Genomic DNA, 14,421 nt, shown 5'->3' with positions numbered 1-14,421 from the left:
GAACTTCTGTAAGCTTTTAGCAAAACTTGATGCAGGCAGTTACCTAGAGCAAGTCTTCTGGAATGACATAACATTTCACCCTGTCCACTATCAACACAAAGAGCAGCACTGACTGATGGAAGGGTCTAGTCCTCACAATACAGAAGGCCAGGGGACACACCTAAGGCAGGGATTATCAAACTTCATTTCAATGTGATCCCTTCTGACAATAAAAATTACTCCATGGGTCGAGGAGGGGGGATTGAAGCCTGTGCTTTCCTGAGCCCAATGCCCCAGATGGGGTGGTGGTGGGGAGAAAAAGCATAGCTGAAGTCCCAGTGGCCCACCTCAGGCCTGTAACCAAGTCTCAAAATGAAAAACTGAAATCTTGATAATTCAGCTTTAGGTGTTGAATCTAAGTTTGATGACCTAGTCATCAGTGTATGGATAAATCTGTATGCCTCAACATCTCAGATGAGCCTTAACTACCTCAATAGGCTTCATAAAATTCCTTGGGGCTGATTAAAGTCCAAAAAGGAGCGTGGTGAATTGGTATTGGCAGTGGCCCACCACAAATCAAAGGAATCTCCTGTGTCCACAGAAAATGGAGGGAATGATGGGAGGCCAGGGACACCATGCAGAATTTCAACTTCTTGAGATGTTTGTTAATGCTACACAAGTTTAGGACGGGTCTGAGGTCTATCGACCTTTGGAATTAGGAAATATTGGAGTAAAATCCCTAAGTTTTGAGGAATTACTTCTAGAAGCAGAAGGGTCTCTATCTCCTAGATGAGGAGATACTCATGAAAAGGGTCCCTGAAAAGGAGCAGGGAGTGAGGGATAAAAACTGTAGGGTGTATCTGAATGTCAAAATGGAGAGCACCCAGTGGTCCAAAATTATTTGGGACTATGTATATGAAAGCGAAACTAACAATACAAAACCAGGATCCTGGACTATGTCTGGCATGCCATCCCCAGGCAGCTTTAATACGTCTGCCTAGGGCCAGCCGGGTATCAACTCAAGCCCAACCAGGAGACAGAAATGGAAGGTGTACGCTTTCTGCTTTTATAGCCCTTCCCTTTCTTTTTGAAGGGCTCATGCCTAGGAGATCCCGAGAACCTGTGTGCTGGTTGCAGCTAGAAGTGTTTTCTGGAGATCAGGGGCATATTTAGCATCATGTGGACCTTGAGTCTTTCAGCCCACACTGTTCAATGTCCATCAGCTCAGAGAACAGGACATTGTCCTCAATAGTGAGGTCTTAGGAGAAAGGCCAGATGACTGCAAATATGTGCTGCACTGCAAAGGACACTGCTATGGCCACAATCAGCTGTATTCAAGGTGCCTGGAAGGGAGGCCCTGGCTACTGCTTTGCCATCCTCCACAATGGGAGGCATTTTTGCCTTAAATTATAAGGTAAGGAGCCTTTACATTTTACTGAAGAGTCCTAAATATTATAGCATTATATCCCTAGTGGTTGAAGATCCTGAGTTGGATGCTGGCTGTGGAATAAGTTTTTCTTCCAAACAAGTCTAGTTTGCATCCATATTTTTAGGCATGGTGCTCACCTGTCCCTGACTGTCCTGTTTATTTACAGTGGACACTAACAGAGACACTAACAGATTGGTGCAAACACATATACTCATAACCCTTGGCCAGGACATAATACTTTTTCTGTGTCCTTTTCGATGTTTGAACCTGACAGAGTACTTTGACCAATTTCAGCACCTCTTCACTGCCTGGCAGTGCAATCTTACAGGGGATTGCTGCAGCCAGAATGTAAATGAGGCTGTCTATGGACTCCATATCCTCCACTTCTAGCTCCAAATTCAAAGTTACCTGTTTAAGGAGCTCTTAGTGAACCCAAACGTTATTCAACAGTAGCAGATGGGCAGGATCAGACACCACCTCAAGTGGGGATGAGGAGAACACCGTTAACGCTGTGGAAAGAGCTGGAATCTCCTTGATGACTGGCATAGCTTCCTCTCAAACCATTGCTAGAGTTTTGGTACTGGAGTCCAAGTCAGGTTCCTGCAGCTGCATGAGCTATGACTCGCTTCTCAGCTGCAGCCGCAGATGACCAACAGGAGCGTGTGGGGTCCTGGCATCAGGGTCCCCCCCCCCCCAAGAGTTCCAATATTGCCAAAGTGTTGGCCAGTGTCCTAGTGACCAGACACCTGCTGCATGAATGACCCCAAAGTCCAGTGTATATGGCGGATCATGTGTCTATGATCAGGGAATGGATTCCTCCTTCTACTTCCAATGAGCACTCCTACTTCGGAGACCATGGTTAGACAGTCAATGCTTCTCCCTGCCACCTACGTTGGGAAGTAGCGATTGGGGGAAGCAGACTGGCGTCATGACTCCAGAGACTGGTATCACAAAGAAGGAAATCAGTGCTTGATGAAAGAGAATGCCAAAGAATCTGGAATCAAGATGCCAGTAACAGATGATTGTAAAGGGCTTTCAAATGAATGTTCCTGTCCTTTTGCTTGCATGGCCTGAAGCCCCTTCACATGTGCTTCCCTAAGATACTTGAAGCATCTTGCATAAGGATCGCTCCCTGGCATAGATTTATGAGAGGCAGCACGCCACTTTGAAACCCAGAGACCAGAGCATGCCACATCTCTGGGACAACCTCCTGCAATGGGACCACTATATATACCAACTAATCTAACTACTAACAACTAATAGGTAACAATAAACAAGAAACAGAGACCAAACTAGGAATACTTGTAAGCACAGGAGAGAAATATGTTCCAGGAACTATCACAGGACTGTAAGAAGGAACTGAGAGGGCAACGGGCTGGCAGCATCCATTATACTGATGCATGGCATGGAGTTCCAGGAGGTACTACAGCTGGCCCTAAGGATAGTATTAGGGAAAAAATACCTCAAGCAGCCATGAACATGGAATCGACATGAGCAAGCACTTGAAAAAACTAAGCGTCCCTGCTTAAATCAAATCCAATTTAAAGCAATCAAACTCTGGAGCTTTATTATTAAATCCCTCACAACAAACTAAACACTGTTCTTGGATAACAACTGTGCATTTTAAACAAAAGTTAATCACAATAAAAGAGCAAAATGTATTTTATCATATGTAATTATGATTTCTCACAGTATCCACAGGCCTGATTAAGTGCTGGAGTTATTCTGCCCATTCCAGCTTATATATGGAGTTGGGTATGAAAAGATTTGCTTTTTCTTGTTTTCTATCCTTTCTATCTCAGTCTTCTATAGTACCATAACCATAATTTTTTTTTTTTACTTGCTTAACATTCTTCTAGCTGGAATACTGATAGAACTACCTACTCAAAGCGAGTTACCAAAGCTGAGGATAGACACACACAAGAAAATACCTGATCTGCAGGAACCAGAGATAAACACAGATGCTTTTTTATACTTTAGCTTTCTTATGTTACAAAAGCATCTTCATTCATTTTAAAACAAAAGTATTCTGAGCGGGGACTCTCCAGAGCAGTGAAGAGCTACTAAAAGAAATCAAAATTATAAGTGCACAGATTGTAAACTCTTTGAGGGAGAGACTTAAATGTTTGCATGGTACCATACACCACTGGAACTTGAACTAAGTGGGGTCTCCGGAAGAAATAATACAAACAATGATTGTACAGTTTTTGCACAAAGAAGCCACAGCGCTGGTTATGTACCATTAGAAAGAAGCCAGAAATTAATTGTGTTTCAACAATATAGGAAAAGGCAACAATCAGCCAATTAACAGGTAATTAGAAGTGAACTTGAAAAACTGCCAAAAATAACTTCAGAAAGATAGGCCTTAGTCTTTACAACAAATACAAAACCAAAAGCGAGTATACATTGCATATAGGATTTCTCTTGGATGGTTTTCATAATGTGTTTTAGACCAAAACAAGAAACATATGCCTTTGCTGGAGTAAAAGAAGATAAGAAGTCCAGATTCTTACATAAGCCCAAGTGCTAGAAGTTCTTCTATTTTATCTAGAAGTAAACTTAGTATTAAGAACTTGTTCTTAAGTCCCAAGTGGTAAATTTCTGCTAGGTAGATCAGGCTCAGTCAATTGTCCTTGATTAAATAGATCCTCAATCTCAGAAGAAGCCAGATGTTGCTTTCAAATAGCACTATCAACATAGGCAATCAGAGTTTTCACAGACTGTAAAGTGTGCTATGTACAATTGCTTTAGTGTCAAGACTGATTTTTTTTTCCCCTGGAGGGAAGAAGGGGCTGGGATACATATTTGTCATCAAGAGAAATAAAGAAATGCATTTTCTTCCCACAGATTCTTCAACAGAATATGAGCGTGCCAATCTTCCATATATGAAGATGCAATATTGAGAACAGAATCTTACAATTAGACTGAGAGCTACAAAAAGCTCTGCTTCTGCATGGTACTACCTGGATGTTACATGACCAGAGACTTTTCTGATTGTTCTCTTCTTCCTTCTGCTTACAAGGACTTTGCACTGAACATAAAAGTCTGTGACTCAGAAGGAGTTTGCTGCCTCACAGACTGGGAGTATGCTTCTGAAAGGACTATAAGATGTATCCACTTTCTATATGGAAAGATAAATATTCAGGAATCCAGAAAAGCAATACAATAAACTTCCGATAATCTGGCACCTTTAGGACCCAGGGGGTGCCGGATTATTAGATATGCCGGACTATCAGAAGGGGGGGCTATGAGGAATCTGGGGTGTGGTGGGGGGATGCCAATCCAGACCCCTCATAGCTCCCCCTTCCGATAGTCCAGCTCTGCCCCAGGCATCCCTGATTCAGCCACTGCTCGTCAGCTTCAGCAGTGGCTAAATCAGGGACGCCTGCACAAGAGCAGCTGGAGTGCTGCCTGGTTGGTCCGATAGCGCCGACCCTTGGCGCGGCGAGACCAACCCGGCAGCATCCCAGCTGTTCTTGGGGACGCCTGGGGCAGAGCAGCTGGGGTGCTGCCGGGTTGGTCCCGCAGCGCTGCTCCTCGGCGTTACTGGACCAACCCGGCAGCACCCCAGCTGCTCTGTCCCAAGCGTCCCCAAGTCAGCTGCTGCTGATACTGATCAGCAGCTGACTCCAGGAAGCCTGGGGCAGCAGCTGAATCGGGGACAGCTGGGGTGCTGCCGGGTTGGTCCCTCAGCCCCAAGGGGCAGTGCTACAGGACCTACCCAGCAGCACTCCAGCTGCTCTGCCCCAAGCTTCCCCGATTCAGCCGCTGGTCAGTTTTAGCAGCGGCTGAATCGGGGAAGCTGGGGGCAGAGCAGCTCCAATGGCCTGGCTGCCCAGAGCACTTCTGGGTTCCTGATGGTGCTGGACCATCAGATGCCGGACCATCGGAGTTTTACTGTATATTGATGGAGTTTCTAGAATACTGATCATGCTGCAACCTTGCAGGAAGGTCTGCCTGGAATAACCCAGAAAAGAGTATATCTTATTCTATATTCCAAATGGTGTTCATGATTCAGACAGATGGGGAGAATGCTGAATTTAGATTTCTATAAGTAAAGGGAATGTGCTAGTGAAGAAGTGCATAAGAAACTTGCAGTGCCTGTAAATTTCAGTCTCTAGGATATGTAACATTTTCCAAGGAGTCCTGTTCACATGGCAAGGCCATTTTATCAACTAGTTACAGGTTTTAGTTGTGTGGTTAAGGAGCAGCTTTTTTAAAAACTCAGTCTTGTACAATTTTTCCTAAATAGTTCCCAATAAGCCTGGAAAACATGACCTGAAGGCAACTTCTGCACTAAGCAATGCTAAGCACATGTCTCTTTCAAGTCTCACTGAAGCCACTTCTATCTGTAGCAGGAGGGAGCACTAGAGGAGAAATCTATTGCTAAGCAAATTCTCCTTCACTACTAATCAGGTCAATTAGGATGAAAGCAAGGGAAGAGTTTAAAAAAGGACCAATAACTCATGCTCTAAGAACAGCAGACGAGGATATTCCTTTTTGCTAAGCAGGGTCAGTGCACAAGACTGAGATGGCAATTCTGTCAACAGGAGGAACTAGCAAGTAAGGAAAAATGGAACAAGAAGTCTTGGAAGGAGTCTCTATCATTTGGAATGAGAAGATTAATACAATAGCTAGACCAGTGGACACACAAGAAACTAATTTAGGAAATGGACTAGTTAAGCTTCATTTTAGGAGGGCATGTAAAATACCATAGAAAGAATAGCACAATTAAGAAACCTAACTTTCTCTGTTCTTGATTACCTCATTCACTGCATGGTTGGGCAATTTAGAACATGATGCTCTGCACTCATTTTTAAAAGAAACAAAAAAAATAACAAATATGGAAAAATCCCATATAGATTTTAATTAGCCACACATTTATTTACTTCAGTCAAAAATAATACAAAAACCTTACATTTACTTAAAGTTTAAGAAATAGGTTCGGAGTACCATAATTCTGCCCTCCATTACACCAGTGCAAGCCCAATGATTCATATAGTAGTTCTATGTCACCATTTCCAATATGTTTTTTCTATAAAATATATCATTCAACTTCCAAAGATTTAAAAAAAAAAAAAAAAAAAATCAATTCAGACCTGAAAATAAGGGCCTGCAAATGATGGCATCAGATATGTACAGGCAGTCCCCGGGTTACGTACAAGATAGGGACTGTAGGTTTGTTTTTAAGTTGAATTTGTATGTAAGTCAGAACTGGTACATATTGTAGGGGAAACTCTAGCCAAACATTTCTCCAGAGCTCAGTTTTATTCTCCCACACCTCACTTCCCTCAGTCCTTTATTCTCAAGCTGAGGTGTCTGCTGAGAAAAGCCGCTCCGCGTCTCCTTGGTCCGCGGGGGGGGAGGGGCGCTGGCTTCGCATCTCCCTGGTCTGGTGGGGGGGGAAGCAGCTAGTGCGGGGTTGCCTCACCCCGTTTGTAAGTAGGGGTCCGATGTAAGTCAGATCCATGTAACCTGGGGACTGCCTGTACATACAGTTCAAGGACTGAAAAAGTGTTTTGTTTTGGCAGAAGGATACAAGTTCTCTGCCCATGTGTATGCTACTGTTTCAGAAGTATAAAGGGTAGTACACAAATACCCAACCTTGTTCCCAATGAAGTCAATAACTCCAACAGGAATAGGGTCCAAAAATCAGTACAAGAGAAATTTAAGATTGATATTGCCTTCTCCTAATGTTCCAATGTACATAATTATTGTAGCACATAGTATATTAAATCAACTACTGATCAAACCTCAGCAATAAAAACTTACACTTCTTTTGCTCCTCTTGAAAGCACATTGGTAAGAAGGACTTTTCACTATTTAGAAAATATAAAATTGTATTTATAATTAAGTTCTTAATTTAAACACATTTGAAACCTCCTACTGACCACCACAATAATATTGTAAGTGCACACCACCTATGGTGCTGCAAGTAGGAGGTATCAATATCGGCGATTTTAAAGCACCATGGTTTCTCTCCTGCTTTGAAGACTAATTAAAAATTAGAAAATGACAATTTAATAGCATTAAATATCATACAGTAATCATCTTGTTATTGAGACAGTATTAAATCAGTATGGAAACAATCTCTTTGTATCTCCCTATACATCACAAAATATATTCTTTGACAAAAATATTCTAATAAAAAATAACATAAGGTACATAGTAAAATAGTCACATCATGAAAGTTTTTGGATAGTCACACACAAGCAGGTGGACTACTCTTATTAATATACATGTCTTCATTAGCTTAACAGACTTAACTGTTTACTACAAGTTTCTCAGGGCAGGGTCATAACTTTAGAGCACTATGAATACATAGGATAATAATCTTGTATAAATAGATAATATACAGAACCAAGCACTTTGTTTACTGTTTCTTTCAAAAAAGGTGAACTGCAATTAAATCATGCTATGACCATTTAATCAGTTTTACTTTTTAATTCCTAAAGTTTGCATATGAATGGGCAACAGAACTTCTTAAAACCACCAATTATTTTTTTCCCATCCTCCAACACACATTATTGTAATTTAATAGTAAAATTATATTTAAAAATTGGTATTTGGGGGGAAGTAACTGATCTGTGACCTTTTATAGTATATTTAAAAGGAGAATGTATTTATGTTTTATGCACATGGGAAGGTGAGATTATTATAGAAACAGTGTCACAGAACTGGCAGAATCCCCAACCATATCAAGTTAGATGTATCTAAGAGCATCACAAGTATCTTGCTACCAGCTGTGCAGTCAGAATGAGACTGTCATGAAATGCAATAATTAGAATACTCTATCTGAATACACCATGAGAAAATTCAGATTTGAAGAAAGACTAAGAAAAATCTGTTAACGGTTTTATCATAAACTGACAGAAAACAAGGTAAAATACAAGTATATGTAATGATCAATGATAGCTCCCAATCTGTAGCTCTCCCAGAGCCATAGGTTTGATTAGAATTCTCCTTGCGCTATCTGATCTTCAGCCAACTGAACGCAGCTCTGATCTCAGCAGTTCTCTCCTTACACAAAAGAACTAAACAAATGGACTATGAACAAAGATTCCTGCCTATCTCTTCAGACAGAAACTGGGAAGAATAGCAATAAATGGCTGGTCAGAGAGCATATACAACATCCTGACACTATACTGGAAGTTTGCACTAAAGTGTGGCATCAACATATAACACAATCCAAAAACTAGGGGTCACCAAAAGAAATAGGCAACAGGTTTAAAACAAAACAAAATAAAGTATTTCCTCACACAACACATAGTCAACTCTTTGGCAGAGGATATTGTGAAGGCTAAAACTATAACTGGGTTGAAGAAAGAAGTAGATACATTCATGGAGAATAGGTCCATCAATGGCTATTAACCAGGCCAGGTGATGTCAATAGTCTCTCTTTGCCAGAGGCTAGGAATGGGCAACAGGGGATAGCTCACTTGATTATCTGTACTGTTCATTCTCTCTAACTCACCTGGCATTTGCCACTCTCAGAAGACAAGATACAGACCCAGACGGACTTTTGGTCTGACTCAGTATGGCCAGTCTTAACGGTCTTATGTAATATTTTGCTATGATCCAACATCAAGATGCAAAGACTGAAGGTCATTTCAGGATATTACACCTTCTCAAATGGAATTGGAGATAGTGAAAAATTTCAAGTAATTTCTTCAGCTTCGTACAATGAATATCAATTTTCAAAGTTTTATAATCAACACCACCACAAATTTTCAAAAGTGAGGTGAGTTTTTCTATAAATATTTTGCTCCTTATTAGGGATGTCAACATGACTCCCCAATCAACTGGTAAGCCAGAGGCAACAAAGAGGGTTGGAAGGAGCGAACAGGGGGCAGTGCCTGTGAGGAGCTGGCTTTAAGCAGGCTCCCCCATGAGCACTGGATCCACCTGCCCCCTCGCACACCCATGCTGCTGCCTCTTACAGCGTGAAAGGTGAGATGGGGCAGGATGGAGCAGATACGTGCAGGAAGCCATCTTTCAAGCAGGCTCCCCACACTTGCCAGCTCCGTGGACTCGCCTGCCCTCTCCCTTACTGCCTTCTACAGAAGCGGGGGGGCTGGAGCAGGTGCTGGGGGGAGCCACCTTAAAAGCTCGAAACCCCCCTCCCCCATGGACAGGGGCTGCTGCCACCCATTCTGCTACCTCTGTATCAGACGGCAGACAGTTTGCGTAGGGAAATGGTTTTTTAATTGGTTCCCCTGGTTCCTACCTGCCACTGATACAGAGAGCACTGGCTGCCAGTCCCGCTATCAAGGACTGTCAAATAGTCAAGTAACTGTTAAGAATTCATTCGGCTATTTGACTACTAAATTACTTGATATCAACATTCCTACTTCTTTTTGCCCTCTGATCTACTCTATTTACTTTTTAAAGAAGACTGTAACAATCAATGTTATAAAATAGTTGATAGTGGAGAAGGGTCTTGTGGGAGAAATTCCGAAAGATTTTTTTTGGACACAGTCAAACTAGTATGTTACTATTGTTACTCAAAATATTTCTGTATGTGCACAAAATTCTAAATGGATTAATTTGAACAAACAAGAAGAAAAAAGAAAAAGCTAGTCAAAACCCACCAGGGAATTTAATTTCAGATGCATATGAAATATTCTTGCATCTTGATCCAAGTTTGAAGCATGGTGGTTCAATGGCCTTTGTGAATCTGGTATAATGCATTCCCATGAATATTACCTGAAGTTTATGTTCTAGAAATAGATTTCAGATGAGTACAAGAAAAGGTATTCTCTAGTCACATACGGAACAATGCTGGTGTGCTGCAGAGGAAGCCTAGACTAGTTTTTTTCTTTATGTCAAAGAGATAGTAAATGTTATGCAAGACCTGTGAAGGCCAAAAAGTAAACAGTGGTCTCTGGAACTTTCTGAGACCCCTCTCAGAGAAAAATCAGAAAATAAATGCAAAACGCTCCTACTTTAACCATAGAGAATGTATTTATATACTTCTGGAACAACCTGATTTACAATGTATCTGAGGTTTGTGTGTTTGAACTATGCTGTAATACTGTGAGGATTTTTGCACTACGCTGTAATACTGTGAGGATTTTAAGTACTAGTGTCCATATTACATAAAGCAAAACACTTCAAAACATTTCTTGGTAAAATTTCTTGATAAATCAATACTTTAAGACGTTAAAGTCAAACAATACAAGGTACTACATAATTCTATCTATATTTTAAAAATACTAGGTCAAAAAAAAAGAGTTCATATTATTTTCATGAAATGAATTACAGTCTTAAGGTATTGCCCTAATTCCCAATTTTATCACTTCGTATCATAAACTAAGACAAATCAAGCAATCCGAAATATGAAAGCTATATTACATAGACTTCAGATTGTAATCCAAAAAGTTGTTTGTGTACTTGCCTAACAAAACTTTGGCATCTTCCACATCAAAATCTCCATCTCCATCAGCATCATATATCCCAAGCTTGCCTAAAATATAAAAAAAGGGGTAAGAATGAAGGAATTCAGTAACATGCTACCAAATAAACACATTTAACATGTGTTCATTATACAGCTGTTTGTAAACATTCCATACACACAAACACGGTTGTCTACACATGATTCTTACTGAAGCATAAGTCGATATCTATTTCAATGTACAATTTCTTTATTATGTTACACAAAACAGTAGATATACATTTCAATTTGAAATTGTGCACTTTATATGATTGCATAAACGTGTTTCATTGCATCCTTTCAGATTGCCTTTTGTGTAGCTAACTTTGAATTCAGGACATTCAGATAATTACCATTTTTATTTCTTCATATTGACTGCTATTCTAGACATTTCCCATATACAAATGTTAAAATTATAATAGGCTGGTTTCAGTACCAGTTTAGTGGAGCATAAGTAGCCCATATCCCACTGAAAATGTACAAGAATTCACAGACATGTCACCAATAGCTATTAGTTTCTTAGCTACAGTAAACTTACTATCCAGGGTATACCATCATTACTAGCCATGAGCCCTGGTATACATGGATAAGCAAAAGCAACACATCATAAATGGTAGCTGTCTTATTCAGTAATAATGAGTAAAGTTTTTTTTAATATACAATTTTTTATTTCAGGCACTGCACCTTTAGAAGCTATAAAGGGGTGGGGAACCTCAGGCCCGGATGCAGCCTCCAACTTGCCTGGGTCCAGCCCCTAAGGCTCAGGATCCCCCAGCACTGCCTCAGCATGGGGATGGAGCACACAAAATCTACTAGGCTGAGTCTCCCCATGCTCTGGTGTGCGACGGGAATCTGGGGGGCATCTTTTCCGTCAGGGACCATGTCAGTAAAAGTTTTGCATTTTGTTTTGGGAGGGTTGGGGCTTTTTGCCTCTCACTTGTGTGTGGCCCCCAAATGATTTTTCTGTGGGTTAGTGGCCCCCGACCCAAAAACGGTTCCCTACCACTTTCATAGAGTTAACACTCAAGGGAACGTAGTTGCTCTTAGAAAATGAAAAAGAAACCTAAAACTGTGCCATCTAAAAGTAGATGTTTAATGGGATCAACACTTGAATTAGTAGGTCATTTAATGTTTTAATTAGTTTTTGATAAAGCCTTAATACCATGGCAAAATTCAAGTGTAAATTTCAATGCTATAAGGTCACGGGCAGCAGCTGTAAAGTTAAGAGGTTCATACTGCCTGTGAGCATGCCATTGCTTTTTCGTGGATGAAAGAACTGTCACCAATCACTACAACAGCAGTAAAATATCTACAAAACAAAGCGTTAACTGCTACTTTCCTGTTCTCAATAAATCTTACAGAAAATATTTTAACAAACTAAAGCACAGTATTGAAAGTAAGATAGGAACAGGTGGAGAACAGACAATAAATAAGCCATCACCACTCTGTCGCAACAATAAAAAACTAAATTATTGCTGTTGATTTTCAAGTTAAAGCACATACAAAATTTCTAAGTAACATTCACCTAATGAACAAGAATATATTTTTTTTCTAGAATAGAAAGAAAAATTAGAATAATAGTGTGCTGGAGTCTTATTTGAATGACGACTGAAGGAACAGAAAAAAAATTAAAAGTTAAAGTAAAAAGTAAAGCAGAATATGATAAGCATAAATTTTAATCCCAGGGAGAGTGAAAGAAGTTTGTTTCCCAATAGCCTACCTTGAAGTACCTCTGACAAGTTATAACGGAAGTCCTTTGCTTTGGCTGCATGCATGGTAAAAATACAAAAACCATTATTTGTATCATCAGACCCTGATCAGATTTTAAATCAGATGCTTTCTGTACCTTAAAGTTCAAGTCTAATTCTCCTAGATTCACCCACATCAAAGATAGAGATAAACTAACAAAGCATCTGCATTTATAATATGAGGTGAAAACTGGACACATTTCTTCGCTCCTAACAAATAAGAATTTTTTTTAGATCAATTAGAACTGTAAATTTTAAACAATACACAAAGCACAGTATGCATCCTATGATATCAAGGGTCCTTTGATGTATTTGTCTTGTAAATATAACACACTTGCAAATATATGTATAGTCGTTAATTTGCAAATTGATTATGTGCTCCCACCTATCTAAAGGCAAGATTAAGTCTTCAGTCTTTCCTCCTGAAATCAGAAAATGCTTCTATTTAATTAAACGAAGATACAGGTAACACATTTTCTGATTTACTACATTACACATATTGATACATGAAATTCTTACCTAAAACTTCTTCATAATCTACAAGTTCAAACCAAACAACTGCTACTGATGTCCAAACTCCAAGCAATGCTATTACCATAAACCAGGTGAAAAATGAGCTTCCAGAGAGGCCTTCTTTCTTCCCATTCTTGTTTCCTCCATGTTTTGTCTCTGTTAAAAATGTGTCAACATGAAAACTGGATTACTATAATATGATACAGTATTTTATTATACAAGTATACATGGTTTTACAAACTGTGCAAGTAAAGTATTGTATCATGAGTACTTCAATACTATCAAGTGCTCAATAAACCTTTGTAAAGCTGTCTACTAGGAATGTTAAACGGTTATTATCGTAACTGGGTAGCCGCTAAAAAAAATTAATGGTTGCACACTGGCTCCCATAGGCACAGACCTGCTCCTAGGTAACAGTTAACCATTACACAGAGACCATGACCGGTTAAGGGTGATGCTTACTGAGTATCTGGTTGATCGGTTACCAGTCCATATCCCTAATTCCTATCCATCGTGAATAATAGACATTGATGGACCTGGTCTCCATGTATTTATTTAGATTGTTTTTGAACCCTGTTAAAAAGTCCTGGTTTTCACATGTCTCATGGCAAGGAGTTCCACAAGTTAACTGTGCATTGTGTGAAGAAGCACTTTCTCTTGTTTGTTTTAAACCTATTACCTATTAAGAACTGGGGGTCACCAAATGAAATTATGTTATAGGAACAAATAAATAATTTTTCCTAATTCACTATCTCCACACTAGTCATGATTTTTGGACCTCTATCATATCACCCTTAGTCTCCTCTTTTCTAAAGTGAAAAGTCCCAGTCTTTTTAATCTCTCTTCATATGGCATATCCCAGGCTTTTTAATCTCTTTATATGGTAAGGGACCTTATCAAAGGCTTTCTGGAAATCTCAGTACATTATATCCACTAGATCCTGCTTGTCCGCATGCTTTTTTCATACCTTCAGAAAATTCTAGTAAATTAGTGAGGCATGATTTCCCTTTAGAGCAATCATATTTATTTTTCCCCAACAAATTATGTTATATTCACCTATGTGTTTGACCACTTCTGTTCTTTACTATAGTTTCAACCAATTTTCCCAGTACTGAAGTTAGACTTGCCAGTCTGTAATTGCCAGGATCACCTCAAGAGCCTTTTTTAAAGATTGGTGCCGCACTAGCTATCTGTGACTTGTTAATGTTTAGTTCTTCAATTTGTTCCAAAACCTCCATTAACAACACTTCAATTTGGGACAATTGCTCAGATTTATTACCTAAAAAGAATGGCTCAGATTTGGGAATCTCCCTAACATC

At 39.8% G+C, this 14,421-nt stretch overlaps 1 protein-coding gene across 12 annotated transcripts in view; it reads right to left on the bottom strand.

The window, feature by feature from the left end:
* Positions 1 to 14,421, bottom strand: part of ASPH (aspartate beta-hydroxylase) — a 188,147-nt gene that overhangs the window by 150,230 nt on the left and 23,496 nt on the right. For 9 of the 12 annotated variants that reach the window (XM_075920639.1, XM_075920632.1, XM_075920630.1 and 6 more), the window contains exons 2-4: positions 13,109 to 13,258; positions 12,562 to 12,606; positions 10,806 to 10,874 (exon numbers count right to left, since the gene is read on the bottom strand). In XM_075920639.1, the coding sequence (XP_075776754.1) occupies positions 10,806 to 10,874; positions 12,562 to 12,606; positions 13,109 to 13,258 (264 nt within the window). The remainder of the gene's footprint in view (positions 1 to 10,805; positions 10,875 to 12,561; positions 12,607 to 13,108; positions 13,259 to 14,421) is intronic. The other 3 variants (XM_075920634.1, XM_075920636.1, XM_075920637.1) reach the window with 1 other exon arrangement.

This window comes from Pelodiscus sinensis, chromosome 2 (assembly GCF_049634645.1).
Source record: "Pelodiscus sinensis isolate JC-2024 chromosome 2, ASM4963464v1, whole genome shotgun sequence".
NCBI lineage: Eukaryota > Metazoa > Chordata > Testudines > Trionychidae > Pelodiscus > Pelodiscus sinensis.
The sequence above is the reverse complement of the archived record's forward strand: the minus strand, read 5'-3'. Positions and strand labels throughout refer to the sequence as shown.